A 20,169-nucleotide genomic window follows, 5' to 3' on the forward strand; every position below is an offset into this window, starting at 1 on the left:
AAGGCCCCCGAATCAAGTGATTTAAACCTTTTGCTTTCCATCATTTTACAAGTTTATAGATATTAAGAAATTCCCCTCTTGTATGCCTTTCCAGTCCGGCACACTTCACTCCTAGAATGGCCACTACAGTGCATAGGCCATTCTCAATATTTGCCTGTGTATAAACAGCTGCATCTGTGTGTGTTTATAGCTCATGGACTCTTTCCTTCACACAAATTACACTGTGCATTGCACCTGGGTCTGCAATTCACCTTTTCTTCACATTACAAATATATTAGTGAAGATGTAAGAAAGACATTTGACTATCTTAAAAAAACAAAAACAGAAACCAAATAATGTACCCCAAGGAACCATCTCTGGTGTGCGTGCCAATCATATTTCATGACTTCAGCTAAGCATAAAAAATATGGAGGCATTCCTCCAAACAGTGACAGATGAAGGGAATCAGCAGACAGAAGAAGGAGAAATTGCCAATAAAAGAAAGATGTACAACTTCTTCGTACTAGCGATTGCAGAAATACATATATTTTAATAAGAACCATCCTTCGCCTAGCAGGTTTTCAACATGTTTTTGACATCAGCCATGTCTAAGCATAGTAGCCATGTGTGGAAACAAAGCACCAACCACTCATCATGTATGGGGATAAAATCCTAACACATTTTACCAGCAAAGCTAACAGGCTGTTTTCTTCTGCGATGGAAAACAGGGTCTCCTTGTCAGGGCCTTTCCTTCTAAACATGGATAACATTCAAGAGCTTCCCACGTCATTCACAAATGTCATTCACACTCCTTTTTAATTTTTTAGAAGGGAAAATACCCTTTCTCCAAATCAGATTTTAAGGAACCTACTGTGTTTTAAATCTCCTGGACCTTTATATTATGGTTAATGGTCTTACTTGGTCTCTTTGATTTAAGTATATTGATTGTTCCCTTCATTTAAGGCTACTTTGTGCAAAATGACGTTGTGTTGCCGACAGGAAGCCCCTAACCCACGAAACACTAGTGCTGTGTAACTCTTGTTTGTAAGTGGCATCTTTGGAGTCTTGACCCCTTTCTTTCAAAGATGTTATGGTAATGAGTGTTCTGTTCCACATCCACCTTGCCTACTCCCACGCAACCCTCCAGATATCCATTTAACCCTTCGTGTGCCTGACATGTAAGAATAATCTTTTTCTACCGTGGACTACCTTCTAACAGTCTAAGTTCAGATATTTTAAGAGCAGAAGCAAATCACCTCATCCTTTTTCCACTCTCTAAGAGCATTCAGTACCTGGTGTCCCAATGTCAAAGTCATCTGTCCTGGGAGCCCTGGTAGGGGACGGAGCCTGTGCTGGCTGGGAGCAGGCTCCAGTGTGCTCAACTGCATGGTTGTGACTGGGACCACAACAGCTGCTTAAATACAAGCCGGGCTTCGGTTCCATGTGGGTTGTCCTCAGTAGGATGTCCACACCTTCTGATTCACTGGGAGTGTTGACACTTATGCCAGGTCACCGTGCCTTATAATAGTTGACAACGCCTTTCATGTTTCCCAAACTCCAGTTGGAATAATGAAATCCAGGAACTGCCATTGTTCTCTGGGTCTTTTTATGTCAGGGCCAGTGTACTTTTTATTTCCACTCAGGGGTGAGCCAAAGCTCCCATTCTAGCTGTAGGTTATCAAATGAGTTGGCAGACAAACAACATAAAAACCAGGCGTGGAAGGAAAGCTGTGGTATTAACTGAGAACGGGACCCCCGTTGAAGGAATCAGAGAAAGGACTGAAAGAGCTTGAAGGAGCTCAAGACCCCATAAGAACAACAATGCCAACCAACCAGAGCTTCCAGGGACTAAGCCACTACCCAAAGACTATACACGGACTGATCCTGGACTCTGACCTCATAGGTAGCAATGAATAGCCTAGTAAGAGCACCAGTGGAAGGGGAAGTCTTTGGTCCTGCCAAGACTGAACACCTAGTGAACGTGATTGTTGGGGGGAGGGTGGTAATGGGGGAAGGATGGAGAGGGGAAGCCCATAGAGAAGGGGAGGGGGAGTGGTTAGGGGGATGTTGGCCCAGAAACCCGGAAAGGGAATAACAATTGAAATGTAAATAAGAAATACCCAACTTAATAAAGATGAAAAAAAAAGAAAGAAAGAAAAGAAAAGCTGTGGCATTAAATTTCTGCTTCTTCATTGAAGGCTCAAGAAGGAATCTAAGGAATGACCTGCTGGTAGCTGCAGATTCCATCACCAATACCATGTCCTCTCTGGTGAAGGAGCTGAATTCAGGTGTGTTTGGTGCCCTCCCGGGTGACCTTGGTACCTCTCACTTGTAAGTTTACTGTGGAAGGATCTTTAGGTCTCCCTCTAAGAGACCTGATCACAGTGAAATATAAGAGGAGATTTTAACATTTTGAAGGAATTTTTCAGTTTAGTGTGTGTGTGTGTGTGTGTGTGTGTGCGCGCGCGCGTGCGCGCGCGCATGCATGTGTGGATATGTGTGACTGTGCACATGCTTTGTTTGTGTGAGACCAAAGAAGCCTTCTGATCCCCTGGGCCGTAGATGGTTGTGACTAGCCTGACATGGGTGCTGGCCTCAGTCTTCTATACTAGCAAGAGGCTCACTCTTAACCACAGAGTCTCTTCTCCAGCCCTGAATACAAGAAAATGAAATGCTGTATATTAAAGTATTTTATAGTTAATTCGTTTCAGTATCAACTTTCACGGGGGGTGGGGAGGACTAACTGGTGTCTGTTGCTGCACGTGGAACCTGGGGACTTTCTTCTAGAACCCAAGCTTCCTGTGGGGCATGGGCCTTTATTTCTGGGTCACAAGCTTCCTAAGGATTCACTCTGTTCCTTCCACTGCCCCCTAGAGGTGGCGAGTGAAACAGAAAGTACGGTGGATTCTGAATTTTCGAGAACTCAGTTTGAGGATCTGGTTCCATCACCGACCTCTGAGAAGTCTTTTCTAGCCCAAATCCACGCCCGAAAACCCGGGTACATTCACGGTGGAGCTACAAGTACCATGCATGGTGACATGTGAGTATCTTGTTCTTGGAAACATTTTCTCAGTAGGCAGCCTCAAGAAAGAGAAAAACAAAACACTGAAAGGGTGCAGTTCCCCTTTCGGCCAGAAGAGGCAGAAGAGTGCTGCATTTAAATTTGCTACTGGGAGTCTGTTCCAAACCGTTTCTAGAAAATCATCAGTAACCTTAAACAGTCAGTGCTTAATAAAAGCCTGGCTCACCTGAGGCACAGGACATGGATAGACCTCAAATAATGATGAAGATTTATTCCCATAAACTTCCTGTAGGTCAAAAACACATCCAGTGCAACTAAGCCATGGTATATTGTGTCCTAGAAACACCCTATACTGTAGGGTGTCAGTCAAGCATTACCCTTCTGACCCATGTGACTGATAGAGAGTTCTAACTTCTTGATGATGTCAGATCACAAGACAGTATCATATATGTGTAGCTAGTGTGGGGCGAGACGAATTCAAAACTCAGAGTACTATCTCTAGTAAATGCATATCATACTTGTATCATGGCAAAGTTGGAAATAAAACACAAAGTTACAAATCACTTGTAGTAATGATGAGGAAAGCCTTCCTCCAGGTCACACATGCCACTTCAGAAGATAAGCCATCCTGTCTCCTGAGTTTACTACATTTTCACTTAAGGGACAGTCATAGTGCTAGATCAGCCTGTGAGCAAAATGAGTATCAACACCACGCAAGCATTGGATAGAAGTCATTAAACACATGGAGTCTCTTTATAAAGGAACATAGTTTGACTCATTAAATATGAATAAATCTGTCCTTCAGAAGCCATTTACAGAGATTATCATCACAAACAGCTGGGGATTCTTTTCCTCTATATGAATAAAAGTCATAGATGGGCAAGGAGCGGCTCCCTAAGCACCGGTGGCCCAGAGTTCCAGAAGCCTGGGGCTTGGCTTATGAATTCCAAAGCGTGTGGCTCTAAGCCTTGAGACCTAAAGGCACTACACTTACCGCTCTGCACTTACTTACGTGTCGGAGTTTGGTGACTATAGTGACACTTCCTGAACTTGAAGTCAAGACCCTCAGATTTTTCGACCCGTGACAGCTCTCTCAAACTACAGTGCTGGTAGTGCCAGCTAATGCCATTGGTTGTTCATAGCATCTTGTCTCTCATACTTTCAGATGCTCTGTGGTCTATCTGTCTGTCTTCTCAACCTCTGCCATTTGTTCTACTCTTAGCTTTGCACAGCTGCTGCCCTTGATCATTTTCTGGAACTCTTCAGATGCCTCCTGGTGCTCCAGCCAAGGGTTTTGAGCATTGTGTCTCCAAGGGTCTATGATTCACTGAAGAATGATGCTTAGAACTCAAATAGTATGTGAACGCGAAGAGAGTTTTATTCTGCAGAAGTCCAACAGGCCGAGATCTCCCATAGGCAACCAAGTTAGCTCAAAAATCTCAATTTTATCCAGAATTGGAATTCTGGGATAGATGAGCTTTCTCTTACTCTATCTCTAAGCATCCGGAACCACTATTAGGGTGTGAGGGCAGGAGCCTGGGCTTTTCTCTATTAGTAACTGACTTGCCTGAGCTTGCCCAGTGCTTAGGCTTAGTCTCCTTAACTGTCAGTTTGAAGTCTGTCATGGAATCAGCCTAGGCTTCAGGGCCTCAGACCCTTCTAACTTTCTCCAGTGTGTCACTCACCACTTTATTCTTGGTGCATGAAGGGTTTCGCTCCTTATGCAACCAACACAGTCCACTCTACCTATGGTGAGGCCATAAGTAGGAGGAGAATCATTTATTGGGATAATGCCAAAGAGAGATGCCTTCCAGATGGCCCCGACAGGAAAGACTATCTACACACACACACACACACACACACACACACACACACACACACACACACGTATATGTCTCACAACCCTTAATTATGAGCCAATCGCAGGCCTCAAATTGCACCAAGCATATACTTTTTACTGAGTCCTGGCACGGGTTATCCCCGCCCATCCAGATTCAAAACTGATCAATTGAGCAGAGTTATTTAGTGTTGCAGAGTCCATAGAAGGGAGTCTCCCAAAGCCACTGGAAGTTGCCTGGAATAAGTAACTGGAGCAAGGACTCTTACAATGGGAGCTGTGGCCCTCATGGCCCCTGTGGTTGCAATAATCCTTGGTTACTAGGGTAACAAAGCCAGTTCCAAACAGTCAGATGCCAGAATTTCAGGCTGGCCATTTGTCAAAGATGTGCTGCTTGGCAGACAGCTCCCCACTCAAGACAACAATGGTAGGAAAAGGGTCACCTGGCTGTCACAATAGAAAACAATAGAAGACTGCTTATGCTAAAAACTAGGAATTTACATTCCTATTAGTATTTAAGGAAGTGTGACTCCTAACCCAGCACCCTTAGGGAGAGTTGTCTCTTATGTCTACTTGCCTGACTAAGTTAGCCTTATTTGACACTCCCACTAGGCTTGCTGTGACTGTCTATCTGCAGAGGAAACATAGGCTGAACGTTGGGGAACTAGCTGAACTAATATTGGAAGAGCCCAGCCTGGGAGGGAGCAATGTAAGGAGGAGAAGAGGGAAGTGAGGTGGTGGGGACAAGTGTCAGGATAAATGTGGTCAAGGGCTGAAGGCACTGAACCCACAACAGAAGGATAATACTTAACATGAAAAGTGCTTCAAACTGGTCTACAAAATAAACTGCTTTACAAAGCCGGTGAAGAAACCTTCCAGAAGTCCTTCTGGTGCTGTGGCTCTCAGTCTAAGTAATGAGTACAAGACCAGAAGTAACAGAGTCCTAGAACCCTGTTTTGAAAGCCAGCAGCAGCCTATAAGAGCAGAAGAAAATAGTTAGACCACCATTTAAAATAGCAGTGTGTGCCTTGTTCTATTTTTCAGTTTGCTTTCTTGTCCTTTCCTATAAAATTGAGAATTGCTTGATATGTTATTCAAAGTAGTAAACTGTCATATTTTTCCCATAAATATATGTATATATAGTCATCTTTTATTATTATACATTTTATAATAGCAACATAACACGTCTTTGCCCCAATCCTAAAACCCAAGCCTGTGAAAGGCCTCCTCACTTTTAACCTGCTCTCCCTTGGTTGCCACTGTTATTAAAATCTCGTTAAATAGCAGCCTGCGCCTATCCAGACAGAACACCCAAACCAACATGGTTCCACGTGGAGAGATTTAATGGAAGAACGAGACAAGGGGAAGGGGGCAAGAGAAAGAAGAGAAAAGAGAAAGAGGGCAGAGAGAGTCTGCCTTTTATTTGGAATGTGATGTAAAGATTCCCAGGTGGAGGTGCGAATTGAGTCAAAAGGTCTTCTGGGAATGTATGGTCGTTGCCATGGCAACACTGACCAACCGTGTGGCTGCTGAAGGCAATTCCTGATACCAACAGCCGCGGACTAGGACCAGCTTACCTCAAACAATTTGGTGGTGGAAAATGGAAAATTCAGAGTCCTCACAGATTCTTTTAGGTCTGGCCCTAAACCTCCAAAAGTAATACACCCCATAGATGAGGAAGCCATGAGCAGTCACATTTAATGTCTACCCCAAACCGCCTTAGCTCACTGCTTCATTTCGGAGGGTGTTTTACCCTCAGCACTGCCTAAGCGTGTACTGTTTCAGCCCCACGAACATGGTTTGATTTCGGTGGTGAACCTGTGAATCCTTTACACCTGGGAGAAGTGGGTGGGAAGGGTCCCCATTTGTGAATGAAGTCGTTCTTATTTGCTTCTTTTATAAATGAAATTGGAGAATGCAAATGGATTTTCAGATTTAGGGATCGTCGTATGGGTGTGATATCCTACTATCAAGATATATAATATTATAAGACTTATACCATAAAGTGTGCTTACATATGTGTGTGTGTGTGTGTGCGTGTGCATAGTACAACACAAAGATTTAAATCATGATGCACACATTTCCTTAAGTGTTATTTCACTAGAGGGCTCACTTTCCTTTTGGAACGGGGAAAAAATTCTCGTGTTGAAACTGTGTGTTCCTTGTAAAGACAAATTTGCCTTGTTGAACATTTTAAGGGGTATCATTCCTTTATGCCATATAAAAACATAAATGGCCAATGACTTCCACACTGGGTTTGATTAAAAGGAAAACAGTTTACTCCCATATTTCTCCACACTTTAGGGTTTTTTCTTTTTTTTTTTTTTAATTAAGTTTTTCCTTTGAGTCAAAGAAGACACGAATGTGAGCTAGGGGCGCTCAGGGCAAACACACGGGGGGGGGGGGGGGGAGCAAAAGCCGCCCAGGAGTCCTGAGTCCCACCCGCTCTCCTCGACTCCACTCCCAAACGCCTCTTGTGTTTTTCCCAGGGTCCCGGAAGACGGAGATCCTTACCCGCAACCGGAGGATGGCAACTACGAGAACGAGTCTGTGCGGCAGCTGGAGAACGAGCTGCAGATGGAGGAGTACCTGAAGCAGAAGCTGCAGGATGAGGCCTACCAGGTACAGGAGGCCGCGGCAGGCCCGCCCCCTCGCCACGGCCCTCCTCAACGGGGTCCCGCCTATTAAATGGGGGCCTTCCTCCCTCTCTCTTCCCTACCTTTCCAGAATATTCTGGAATTCTCAGTCCACGCATCCCAGGCACCAGTGTTGTAAATGCCTCTTGTAGATGTCTATTTATTCTTCCAAATTCTCATCTGAAAAGTGAAAGGGACCTGTGTGACATTGGAAGAATCATGGCGCCTACCAGTTCAAACACTTCAGGATTGTGAGGAAAGAAAAGTGGGGGTTTTTTCCCCTAAATTAAAATATAGGAGCTGGGGAGGTGGTTCAGTGGTTAGAGCACTTGCTGAGAAAGTGTAAAAGACCGGAGTTTGGGTCTCCAGAATCCGTTTAAATGTCAGAAAAGCATGGCAGCCCAGCCTTAATTCCAGCAATCAGCTGAGAACCCACAGAACATAGCAACTGCAACAAAAAAAATAGTATAATTACTTACCCTTGCCAAAAGTAATGAATTTGCCCCTGGGGACACGCCATTGCCTGCTTCTCCACAGGTGTGCTTGGGCCTCTGGGGGCTCAGGGATGTTTGTCTGACAGAGGCCGGCTGGTCCCAGCCCTGGAAGGTGGTTGTTTTCCTCTCTGACTTTGTCTAATGGCCACACAAGCTTCTCCAGAGGCTTAGGTCAACAGTGGCCCTCCCTCCCTCTGTCAGGGAAAGACAGAGACTCAGTGAGTCCCAACTGTCCCTTGCCTCTGTATTATAAAGACTGAGCCTTGACATTTCCCCCAAGCCACAGTAATGCCCATGTTTACTCAAAAACTGGTGCTGCTCTAAATGCGCCTCCCTTGCACCTTTCAGAAGCAGTGAAAATGTTTTTCAAACCATTTCAAAAGTAATGATGATGATGATGGTGATGATGGTGGTGGCGGTGGTGGTGATGGTGATGATGGTGATTGTGATTAGTGTATTGAGCCAGCGTCTGTGCTACAAAAATGTTCACCTGATTCCAAAGCTGAGGTGAGGGCTTACTCTTTGTGACTTCTGCGGCTCACCTATAGAGAGAAACTAGCTTTGTATGAAGTTGTCAGGGAGTCTCTGAGAAATCTAAGGGTTGCTATCCTGTAGGCATGCCGTGTGAGTCTGCACACGGAGGAGAGACATATAGCTAGGTCAGCAACAGTCCGATTTGGACTGTCGGAGATGCCTGCCGGTCCCTGTTCTTCAATTTTATCATCAGTTTCTGGGATTTAGCGACAACAGCCACTATAATTGTAGATTTTTTTGGTGACTTTTCTCTAGTCTACACCAAATATTACATTCCTAATGAATTAATAATTAATGGTACGTGAGTAAATTAAAGGCCGGGTTCTATGAATGACAAGATCTAGCTGGAGTTTTGCCTAGCACGATAAATCTCTGGTTCCTCTCTCTTTGCCTTCCCATGCTCAGTGATCTCAAGGAAAAAAGTAGGGAAGGGACCATGTGTTCTCACTCAAATGCGTATCCTGGAGGACAGTGGGATGGTTTCTTCCAAGGCCCTGTAAGCTGCAATGACAGGGTGGATGGAATGCATCTGTCGCTCACTGGACTCTCTCTCCCGCTCTGTGTGTCTCTGTGCATGGCTTCCAGCCAAATAATTCACCAGCTTGACTGCCTCACGGACTTGACATGTCACCTTTCTCGTTTGTGTCCTTTGTCACCCACAGGTCAGCTTGCAAGGTTGAATGCAATATCCTTTTCTCACTCTCCTCTCAAGTAAGTACCCTGTTGTTTGGAAGGAAGCATGGACACTGTAGGCTGAGCTGGGATGACTCAGCCTAAGCTCATAGTCACTCTTTCTTTCTAAGCGATACGGTGTACTCTGTCGCTGCCACTATCAGAACGGTAACTCCACAGAGCTCATTATATGCCCGAGTAAATCCCCCTGACATCCCTGGAATTGGCTTTTTACCTGTTGATTAGGGAAGTTGTCACAGAAAATCCCGTGGTTCCTGAGATGCATTACAGTGTCTGTAGCCACATCACCAATGGCATCAGAGAAGAAGATCAAGTTACTTCAGCATGTCTGGATGTCAGCGTCTTAGTCCCCAAAGAACAAATGTGTCCCTTAGCAAGGGACAACGCAACCAACGAAAAAAGTCCTGCAGCTTTGTGCTTCGAGGGTGACTAGTTGAAATCCACTGAGGGGGTTAGTGTGATAGAAGCTTTTAACTTAAGGCAGCATTTGGGTAATTTTATCCAACTCTAAAGATTTACCCAACACTGAGCCAAATTCTCAAGTTGATTTTTTTTTGATCACTGAAAGACTGACACTTGACTGTCAAGATCACTTGAGTGTCATGGTCCAAGTCTTGGGCTCTGCATTTTATTAGACCCATTTTTAAGTATTAATCTGACTGAAGCTAAGCATAATCTAGATAAATGATTAAGCCTTATGAGTTTCACTTTCCTCTGTACATCATGATAAACACACACAGGAGGTGGGCACGTGACATATAGTTTTAAAGAGCTTAAGTACACCATAATTAGCTGTGGACATACACACCTGTGCATGGCTCCACTATGTCCCATGCATCAGATCCCATGCAGTACTCAGGAGCTTGCCACAGTCCTCGTGGAAGTGTGTGGGAAAAGTCGTTTCAACTTTTATAAACAAGCCAGGACTCAGCTACTGGCAGTGATGGAAGAGCCCACTGCCCCATAGTCTAGATGGCTTCTCTAGCTCTAGCTACTGGCCATCTGGTCCCTCATCACCCTCATCCCAGCCTAAGCTAACACACTTCCTACAGCAATCAGCCTGGCCTTGATGAAGGACCTGTCTAGAGCAGTTACATAATCCTTCCCAACTGTGGAATCACATGAGTCTGCAGGGCAGCCAACAATGCACTCTGCCAACCCTGGATGCTAATTTTAGGAACGAACACATTTCTTCAACAACATTTCAAGTAGTAATGGATTTACACTAGTTTAAATACTACAAACATCCTCCCTCCGATGCCAGGTTCAAATCAAGTGAGTAAGTTCGCACTGAGAGGCAGACCTCCTGAGCTATATGGGCAGATCTTACAGCTACACTCTCCCTTTGCCCTCCCTTGCCTTGGAAAGTGTAACCACACATGTTCTCCTAATCCACAGTGACTACAGCGAAAAACATTCCCAGGAGCTGTTTCTGAAAATATTCACTCCAGTTATAGAAAATCTAGTCCCACAGGAAAGGCCTTCTCTTAATAGCATTTTCTTTCTCTTAGTTCCAGCAACTTAACCATTTTTGTTCTGGGTGTTCTTTAACAGCAGGAACACGTTCTTAGGAAAACATTAGTTTTTAAAAGATAATAAACCGGCCTTGATATAAACCCACATAAAAATTGTATCATGTTCTTTTCAAACCTAAAAGCCCTTTTTGTTTGTTTTTTATTTTCTTGGAAACTTGTCAGTAAGCAAATGAAACCCTCTGTCATTTGCCACAGAGACACTTTAATCCCATGGCATTCCACAGGAGTCTAAATGCAAGCCAGCCTCTTACTAAATCAACTAGTGGGGCGAAATGCATTTAAAATCTTACGAAGTACTATTAAAAATAGTGGCATTTCACCTTTATAGCTCCTTTTATCCTACTATAATGGTCTTAATGAACTCAATAGAATTGAAATTTTTGGAGTAGCTACATTATTATGTTTTTGTTTGAACTCTCTGACCCAAGGCACATGCCGTTCCTAACTAAGAGTCCTAAACCAACTTTGTTGGCTTGGTATTAGTCAGCTAGCCCCTGAGACAGAGACCTCCATGAAAAGGGCAGAACATGGGACCTAAGAAATAAGGAAGACTCTTCCTCTGCTCAAATTGGTCTATAGGCCTGTTTGTAAGCCACGGTGTGACTGTAACTCTTGATGAGCCTCAAGGGCACCCCAGGGATCCCTTAACAAGGATGTTCAATGAAGAGAACCCCCACGGTGTGTCTTCCAGAAGACACATAGTGTTCATTGACATTGATTTTTTATTTACATAGGAAGGAAATACAATAAGTGTGTGTGTGTGTGTGTGTGTGTGTGTGTGTGTGTGTGTGTGTGTGTGTGAGAGAGAGAGAGAGAGAGAGGGGGGGGAGGGGGGGGAGACTCTATGCTATTTATCCCTAATTTAGAAACAGTTTTCACCTGTTAAAAAAAATCACACACTCCTTATCCCCAGGCAAGCTATAGACAGATGAGGAAAGTGGTGGAGAGAGCTGCGCCCACCCGACAGAGAGGAGGAAGACTGCATTGTGGAAGCAGCCTAAGCCCTCGCTCGCTCGCTCGCTCGGAGAGAGGAGCCGCCACACCCAGCAGCTCCGACAACCCCTCCCCTAAAGATTTGTTCCGATGCCTGTAGTGCAGCTAGCTATTTTTCTGTTCTAAAATTTGTAGTTCCTAGGTTTGTGTTTTAGAAGGGGGTGGGGCCTGAGACTTCTGTTCTTAGATAACTTATCAACTCCATCTTCCAACCATGGCTCACCCCTGGTTCAGAGCAAACACCCACAGGCTTGAGGGAGAGCCTGCTGCTGTTATACAGAACAGTAGTACTGATGAGCATTTTAAACCTTTGCACACAATACTGAACCTATTCAGTTTACAACGACAATATTAATACTGTTTGTAGCTAGAATTTCCATTTCTGGATTCTTAGAGATTTTAGCCAAGACGGTTTTATTATCTACTATACATTTTCCCCCACAGCAACTGGGAGAGGGCTGGAGGGGGGGAGACAACAATCTACAATAAAATATGGTTTCTGAGTGTCCAAACTCAGAACCCAGGAGCCAAGAAGGGTCCTTGGCCTGCCCATGTCCCCAAGTCCCTCTGAGAAATGACTTCAACCTACCAACAGGAATAATGGGTTCGTGAAGCTTATTTCCAACTCGGATTGTTTCCCTTCAACATAGTCTAACAAATCAGCCATAGAATTTAGTGTAAATACTTTTTCCAAATAGATATCATATTCAAAAAAAATGAAAGAGAGACAACATTCAAATGATATAGAATCTAGTTTTTAAAATCAGCACAGATCTTCTTTAAAAACTGTGAACTATGTTTTGGAATACTCGTTACTAAAGCTGTTTATAAACCACAGGTGCCATAAGATTCCCCCCTTCGGACTACAGTTACCTGCACTCCTCCAGGTCTTGCTCTCCACATTGTATCCTTAGGAAGCATGTCTTACACAGCACTGCTCATTGACAAGTTCCCTCATCGGTAGTCCCGAGGCCTTCAGCTTTAAATGTATGGGCTTAAAGTGCGCTTGCTCCACTCTTCTTTCTGAATGTCGATTGCCTTACCTGGCCACCTGGTGTTCTGCATGCGGGGGTGGTGGTGTGGGCATGTGAAGGAGACAGACAAGCTCTTCAAAGTGGTATTGGGATTTCACACTCAGTTAGAAAATGGCGTATAAAGGAACTGTCAAAGGCAAGAGGATAAGAGCCTATGGATGGCCCCCTTCTCGAGGCCCCTCGTCAGAGAGACCTCAGAGGAGCCTCCCTTAGCAATTCTGGGGAAAATGGAAAAGTAATTGGTTGTTCCAAGATCTGATGTATAAGGAAAAGAAAACGCCAGTCTAGCTGCTGGCTGTCTTAAAACTAGAAGCCTCTCTGGAATTCCTGTTTGTGTTTGTTTTTGTTTTTGATTTTTTTCTTCTAAAAGAAAGAAGGGAATCACTTCAGAACAATGATTTGCTCAGAACGTGTCTGACAGACCAGCAATGTTAATATCACCCCAAAGTCTTACCAATGTGAAGATCCAACCCAGACCTGTAGAATCAGAAACTCTGGGGTCTGAACCTGGTGATCGATGTTTTAATTGCCCCCACCAACAGTTCTGATGTGTGCTATAAAGTGGAAATCATTGTTCTAGAATAGACTGGTATAACCAAGAGTGAAAAAGGCCTTATCCAGGGCTAGGGTGTTACTCAATTGGCCAACTGCTTGCCTACCATACCAAAGCCCTGGGTTCGAACTTCCAGAGCTGTGTAAACCTGGCATGTTGATGCGTGCCTATTATCCCAGCACTCAGGAGATGGAGGCAGGAAGATTGGGAGTTCAAGATCCTCCTCAGCTACATAGTGAATTTGAGGCCAGCCTGGGATGTATGACACCCTGTCTTGAAGAAGCAGGGTGGGGGGAAGGTGGTATTCAGAATTAATAAGAAATGTTCTGAGCGGACCTCAGATTTAATTTTTCTTACCAGGCTGGCAAAAGCCTTCTCCCACCCCCCCACACCCCTGGTCTATAATTGAGTGGCTAAGAACTCGCTTTCTGACCCCACTGTGTGCAGAGGGATCTTCGTGTTCTTGCCTCTGCGTTTGGTCAGAAACTCTCCCCATGGCTGCCCTTTAAACAAAAGCATTTGCTTCGAGGATAGCCAAGGGCATGATCGGCATCAGCAGAGGACCCCATGCTGTCCCTGGGTGTTCTTAGTCTATTTTTTTTTTCCAGAAAACTCTCCTGGCAAACTTCCCTGAGGCTAGCACCAAAGTCGTACAACTGCACAGTTCTCTGGTTTCTTTGCACAGGTGGATTTTGTTGTGGGTTCTGTTGGTGTCTTTAACGTTCATCTCTCTCCCCCTGCCCATCATCCTCTGTGAAATCACACCTCTCTAGATGGTGCAGGTGGCCATTGGTGCCTCATACTCAGTACTAAAAAACCACTACATCCCCCGGTACCTGCATTTCTGTCAGCTCAAGTCAGAGTCACGTAGCACTTACATTAGAACTCAGACCCTGCTGGTGGCCCTCAGTCGCTGGCTGGACTGAACTGACCCCATGTTGTCTCTTGGGTTTTCTACATTACAGTGTGTGTCTAAGGTTGAAACCATCCTGCTACAAACCTTCCCTCACATCGCAGTTTCCATTACCAAACAGCTCCGTCCCCTGGGACTGACTCCATCACACAAAGCCATTACAAGAACTCTCTCGAAACCTCCCCCCAACCCCCGTCAGTGAGCAATCTCTCACTAACCGGCCACCTTTTCTTTCTCTTAGCGCCACGTCAGCACTGAGACCAGACTCAAGCACCCCTGTCCTGTAACCGAGACAAAATGGCGTGTGTTGTTTTGGGGTTTTGTGATTGTCGGTGGATTTCTTTCCTTGGCTCTCCAAATTTACTTTTGGGGCCTGTTCTAAATGCAAACCCAGCAGGTTTCATCCGTCCTGTCCATTCTATTCAACTATATCTCGCAGGGGTTGTTCTTTCTCATTCCACAACGAATTGCACATCAGAACTGATGGCCTAAGAATGAACACTGGTCTAACAGAGCCAAACCTCCCCACAGCATTGTGGTCAAGGAGGTGGGTGAAGTCTACTGTATAGGATTCAGGAACTGGTTGTGGTTTGTCAGGATGGAGGTTGGGGTAAGTTTGATTGGTCCAAGGGAGACGTGTCGGAGACTATGAAGATGGATTATTGGATGGTCTATAATAAGGCAGGGAAGGTTCATTTGTAAGTAGTAATATGAACTGAATTGCATTAAGATTGTGGCCTTTGTGTGATATATACTATGTATTTTCTTATATGCATGAGCCAAACTGTTGTGATATAATTTAGCACTGATGTCTGCTCTTATTTTGACCATCTTCGTCCACTGTTATTAGTTCTTGGCCGTTAAGTGTAGATAGATATTGTAAATATGGCAGCCTTGGTTGCTATGCTCACATTGGTTCAATTCCACGCAAGGAGACACAAGCAAAGAACTCCACTGTGTCCTCAGAAAACAGGGCATTTTTCCCTTTGAACCAAAAAGAAAGAAAAAAAAGTCAGAAGCATTCATTACATCTTGAGGCTAATTAACATAAGACATTTTAAATTGTGACTACTGTAATTTGACCCCATAACCAATTCAGGAACACTAAAGAGTTCACTATATCCATGGTTATTGTAACAAAACTACTATAGTCTGTTGTTTTGTTTTGTTGATATTGCTGTTAAGTATTGGGATGTGTGTGTGTGTGTGTGTGTGTGTGTGTGTGTGTGTGTGTGTGTGTTGGAACCTCCTGGGGACATGTTATATTTTGAAGTGATTAAACTATTTAATTGTGTGTCTATATTTTGGAATGGAATTATTTCTTCATTAAAAATGTTTTTTAAAACACTATAATCTTAGTGGGGATTTCTTGCTGTTGCTGTTACTGCTGCTGCTGCTTTTTGTTTTTTGAGATGGCTTCTCTGTGATTCCCTGGCTGTTCTGGAACTTGCTCTGTGGACCAGGCTGACCTCCAACTCAGAGATCTGCCTGCCCCTGCCTCCCAAGTGCTGGGATTAAAGGCACACATCACCACTGCCCCATTTATCGTATACTTTGTTTTTTATTCCTTGGTTTTTAATGCACCTCTCTGACAGCCACATGGGATGTTCTCAGAGACAGAAGACAGGACAGCTCCCTTCATGGAACATAAACCCCTGGAATGTTGAACAATTAAAGCAAATTGTCCCTTTTGATAAAGTCTAAACGATGGGTGATACTCTTAATTTGTTCATTAAGCTACTATATTTTGCTCAGGCTCCCTGCCACAGATGTTGAGAGTAGCTGAGCAGTTGGATAAACATTATTTGGGTTAGACAGGCTTTGATTTACCCACAACCCTTCCTGCATCTACGCAGGACTCTGTAGTTCATGTCTGATTATAGAAATTTCAATAGCGAACAGTTCTCTTTCGATTGAGAAATTCAGAAAATTATGCGTGTGCTCACTTTATTTTAAAGCTAGCATTAAAAGCATCAGAGGCTTATGGGTCAAGTTACATGGCAATTTTTTGTTCCTTCTTTCCAGTGCTAACTAGTTTAGTTGTGAACAAAGCAAGTATATAATGATACAGGTTACATATACTCTGCATCTCTGAATCTGCTCTCTCTAGTGTCCAAGATGCTAAACCATGCCTGTGGTTGGCCTTTTCACTTCCCAGTGCCTGGGTGGACCACCCCAGAGATAATGATGCCCAGAATCCAACCATTGTAACATAAATGGCACTCAAGCAGATGACTTCTTTTACATCCCATTTTCCTGGCACTCCCTTGTAGCTACTCTAGCTTAGAAGCAAGGACACCTTAAAAATGTAAGGGTAAAGCCCCTCAGAGCAACTTAATGGCCTAGAACCCCAGGGGGATCTGTAGCTGCTTTCCTTAAAGTTCTTCCTTAGCAAACACCTTTCCTTCCAGTGGTTTGATGGTAAGAAGAAAGGCATAGACACATGAACACCTCTGTACCCTCAGGTCTTCTCTTGTGTACGAGGCAAAACCTTTTGGTAATAATGAGCTTTTATTCACGGCAGACAGTCACCATTTCATACATTATGTGCTAATTACTGGATATTTATAGTCAATGTTATACATCTATCTCTTAAGTAACGTAAGAAATTAAAAAGTGGTGTTACAAAACAAAGCACAGTGTTTTCCAGTTCCACCACATGTGTTGCGAGCAGTTGCTGTCTGAACCACCAAGAATATTTTAAGATGTAGTTTCGTTTTTAATTATGTGTGTGGAGGTATGTTCTTTGACAGATATGTGCACATAAGTGCGGGGCCTGAAGGGGCCAGAAGATGACATCAGATTAGAGACACAGGCAGTTGTCAATCCCTGCACATGGCTGCTGGAAGCCAAACTGAGGCCCTCTGTAGAACTAGTGCCTTTCACTGCCGAGCCACCTCTCCGACTCTATCACCAGGTTTCTGACAAGGAATCGTGTTCAAGAAGTTGAAAAGCTGCATGAGTAACAAAGCAGCAAGGACTTTTATTTGGAAGCAGAAGTACAGAGCACGTACGCTGCAAAGGAGCAGTGGATTCTGGGTGAGATTGCTCAAAAGGCCCGGGGTTCTTTGGAGGATCCAGGAGGAAGAGGACTTGATTGCTAGGATCGAGGTGTGGATGGCTTTTCTCTTTTGATTGGCAGGCCTGGCTTATGTAAGTCTTCGTTTACCATGCATGTCCTTTCCCCTGATGCATCTGACTTTAATCATACACATAACCAGTCATACATAGGCATAAAATGCCATCTAGGGGATTTTTCCCTAAAAGTCCACTCGGAAGACGCCATTTGGCTTACTGAACATGTACCCGAAACTAGTTCAGGTTCAATGATCTCACCACCATGATGTACTTACTCCAAGATATATATGACCATAATAGGGGGTTGTTGGGGAGTTGATAAAAAAAAAAGACAAAGGCAAAAGAACGGTTAACTTCTGTGTATACAGCTCCATGCGCATCGGAGGGTCCTGAGTTGCTAAGCCATTCCTTCAAACTATCTGCTACACAAGTGGCTGTTCTGAGATTGAATGTTGACGCTAACTATTCAGAGTTAGATCAGGATGCTTGAGGAAGAAAACTGAAGATAACCATCGTGAGTCTGTAGGGCCACCCATGCTTCCTACCAAGCAGCTGTGAGCTCAGGAGTTCCCATGGCTCCCTCACTTTGGGTCATTCATTAGAATCGTTCATTGAAGAATACATCAAAAGAACTATGTGCTCGATTGTAATTTTATTATGAAGACTACAGATCAGAAGAAGCTAAATGAGAAACAGGAGGGGCAAGTTGGTGGGACAGACACAGAGTGACCATGTCCTCTGCTTAGGGAATCTGATCATGTCACTGCCCCACCATAAACATGCATTTGCCGTCAAGGTTCCTTCTAGAGCCCTTGTGTCCAGAGACTTAAGAAGAGGTTTATATGACAACAGCGTAACTGGTTAAGTAAGTCTCCAGCCTCCCTCCTCTGGGGGTTGGCTTTGCCCAGAGTCACACTTATATAATCACCTGGTGACCATCCTGAAGGCATATGGTGACACACAGTAAGTTGCCTCATTAGCCTAACAAAAGCATTCCTATTGCACAGATATTCCAACAGTTTTTGAAGTTCCGTGCCAGCAGCCACATGCAAAGACCAGGTAGAGCATCCCTGTGGTAAGAGGTCTTTGCCCCTGTAGTTACTTTTGCTGGAATCTTTGGTTCCTCATATAACTGCAAGTTACTGTTTAATGTCTTTGCATTCCAACTTGATGGTCCCCTTTAGAATATACGGTAGAACTAGTGACGTCCCAGGCTCCTGTTCAACTGTTAACACTCTCACTTCGGAAAAGACAGTTTTGCCAGATAGAGAATTCTTGCTGGCTAGGTATCTACCAGCCCTTGGCCTCCATAGGTTTGGATGAGCAATCAACTGTTAACCTTATGGCCCCTCCTTTGTAGTTAACATTATCTTTTGCTACTTCCAAGAATCTCTGTCTTTGTCTTCATCTTTCCATGGTTTGGTTATAATGTACCTTAGTGTGGCTTTCATTGAGTTTATCCAGCATGGAATTTATGGGGCTTCTCAGGCTATAGGAAGAATATTCTTCTGAAGGAGGAACCAGGCTTCAAAGATGTGCATGAGAAATGCAGAGGATGCTGAAAGGAGGTACTAGGTAGGAAGAAGAAACAAGGGGCAATACCTCCATCATTAAACCCTACTCACTTTGCACTTACTGAGGCTAACCATCAGGTTCTAGAAAGGAAAAACCACTGTCCTCACAGGTACTCCCCTGGATACTTACCCAGATCTTCAAAACCACTGACAGCTACCACAACCCAGAGCATACACAGACCCCTAAAAGCTCCAGCAGGTGACCACTATTTGACCTGCGGTGGTGATAAGCAAATCAGGGCAAACTGCAAAGGAAACTGGTTCCACTGAACAAGATTCCTAGCTGCACGAGTCTTTGCTAATATCAACTTGACAGCTAAATACCCTAGAAATACCTCCCCAACCCACACAAAAAATGTCACCCCAACCTTTGCTTGCTGACCTGCCGTCTCCTTTGCACATTTTTTATTGACTAGACTAAGAACCTAGACATAAATTTCCTAAGTTAGCCCCCTTATAATAATACCATACATCAAGAGGTTAAGTAGCAGGGAGAAAATCATTTCACTTTGGAAGTAAAGGAAACTAGATGGATCTTCTGTAGCCTGGTTCTAGACATTATATTTGAGATGCAGATTAAACATACAAGAAGCTAGAAAAGTGCGATTTTTTACATTTGGACCATCTACTAACAATCAAGTCAAACTAGAAGATGTCCCCCCATAGATCCAGGGAGAGGGGCGAAGTTCTGAATGTCTTTCTTTCTTTCTGTCTCCCTTTCTTTCTCTCTTTCTTTCTTTCTCTCTTTCTTTCTTTCTTTTCTTTTCTTTCTTTTCTTTACTTTTGGGATTTCATTTACCTCCACTATTTTCAGAGACAGAGGAGATAAAATTACAAATTTTTCTAGCTCTTTGAGCATGTGTAAATACAATTTTAAATATGGTTTTGTCATCTATGGCAATGAGTTTGCTTGACAATACCTATTGGTTGTTGTGAGAACCAATTAAAGGAGCTAATAAATTTGAAACACCTGAGCATTTAGAAGCTCACCATCAGCAACTCTCCCTCCTTTCTCTTGTGTACTTTCCAATCCTCATCCACAAAATTCGGGTCAAAGTTTTATTTTCAGGAAATCCACACAAAAATAAGCTGACTTATGCACAAACCAAACAAAATCTATTCATCCTCACTAGAAGTCCAGGCAAAGTACTGAATATTTGTTCTCTAGGAACTCAAGAGTCTGAGGCAGGAGGATCCCATATTCAAAGGTCACCAAGGCATCACTAGGAAACCCTGCCTTCAACACAAGCAAGCCAAAGTAGAAATGTAATGATGTGACTAGATTAAACATCTA

At 43.8% G+C, this 20,169-nt stretch overlaps 1 protein-coding gene across 30 annotated transcripts in view; it reads left to right on the forward strand.

Annotated features, from left to right (window-relative positions):
* Dtna (dystrobrevin, alpha) overlaps positions 1-15,573 on the forward strand; it is a 356,193-nt gene extending 340,620 nt beyond the window's left edge. For 20 of the 30 annotated variants that reach the window (XM_063277418.1, XM_063277429.1, XM_063277432.1 and 17 more), the window contains 4 exons: positions 2,178-2,267; positions 2,854-3,019; positions 7,328-7,460; positions 14,465-15,573. In XM_063277418.1, coding sequence (XP_063133488.1) covers positions 2,178-2,267; positions 2,854-3,019; positions 7,328-7,460; positions 14,465-14,605 — 530 coding nt within the window. In that variant the 3' untranslated portion in view covers positions 14,606-15,573. Of the gene's footprint in view, positions 1-2,177; positions 2,268-2,853; positions 3,020-7,327; positions 7,461-9,164; positions 9,214-11,643 lie in introns of all 30 variants that reach the window. The other 10 variants (XM_063277438.1, XM_063277439.1, XM_039097220.2 and 7 more) reach the window with 2 other exon arrangements.
* Positions 15,574-20,169: the final 4,596 nt, after the last annotated feature.

Source organism: Rattus norvegicus, chromosome 18 (assembly GCF_036323735.1).
Source record: "Rattus norvegicus strain BN/NHsdMcwi chromosome 18, GRCr8, whole genome shotgun sequence".
Taxonomy (NCBI): domain Eukaryota; kingdom Metazoa; phylum Chordata; class Mammalia; order Rodentia; family Muridae; genus Rattus; species Rattus norvegicus.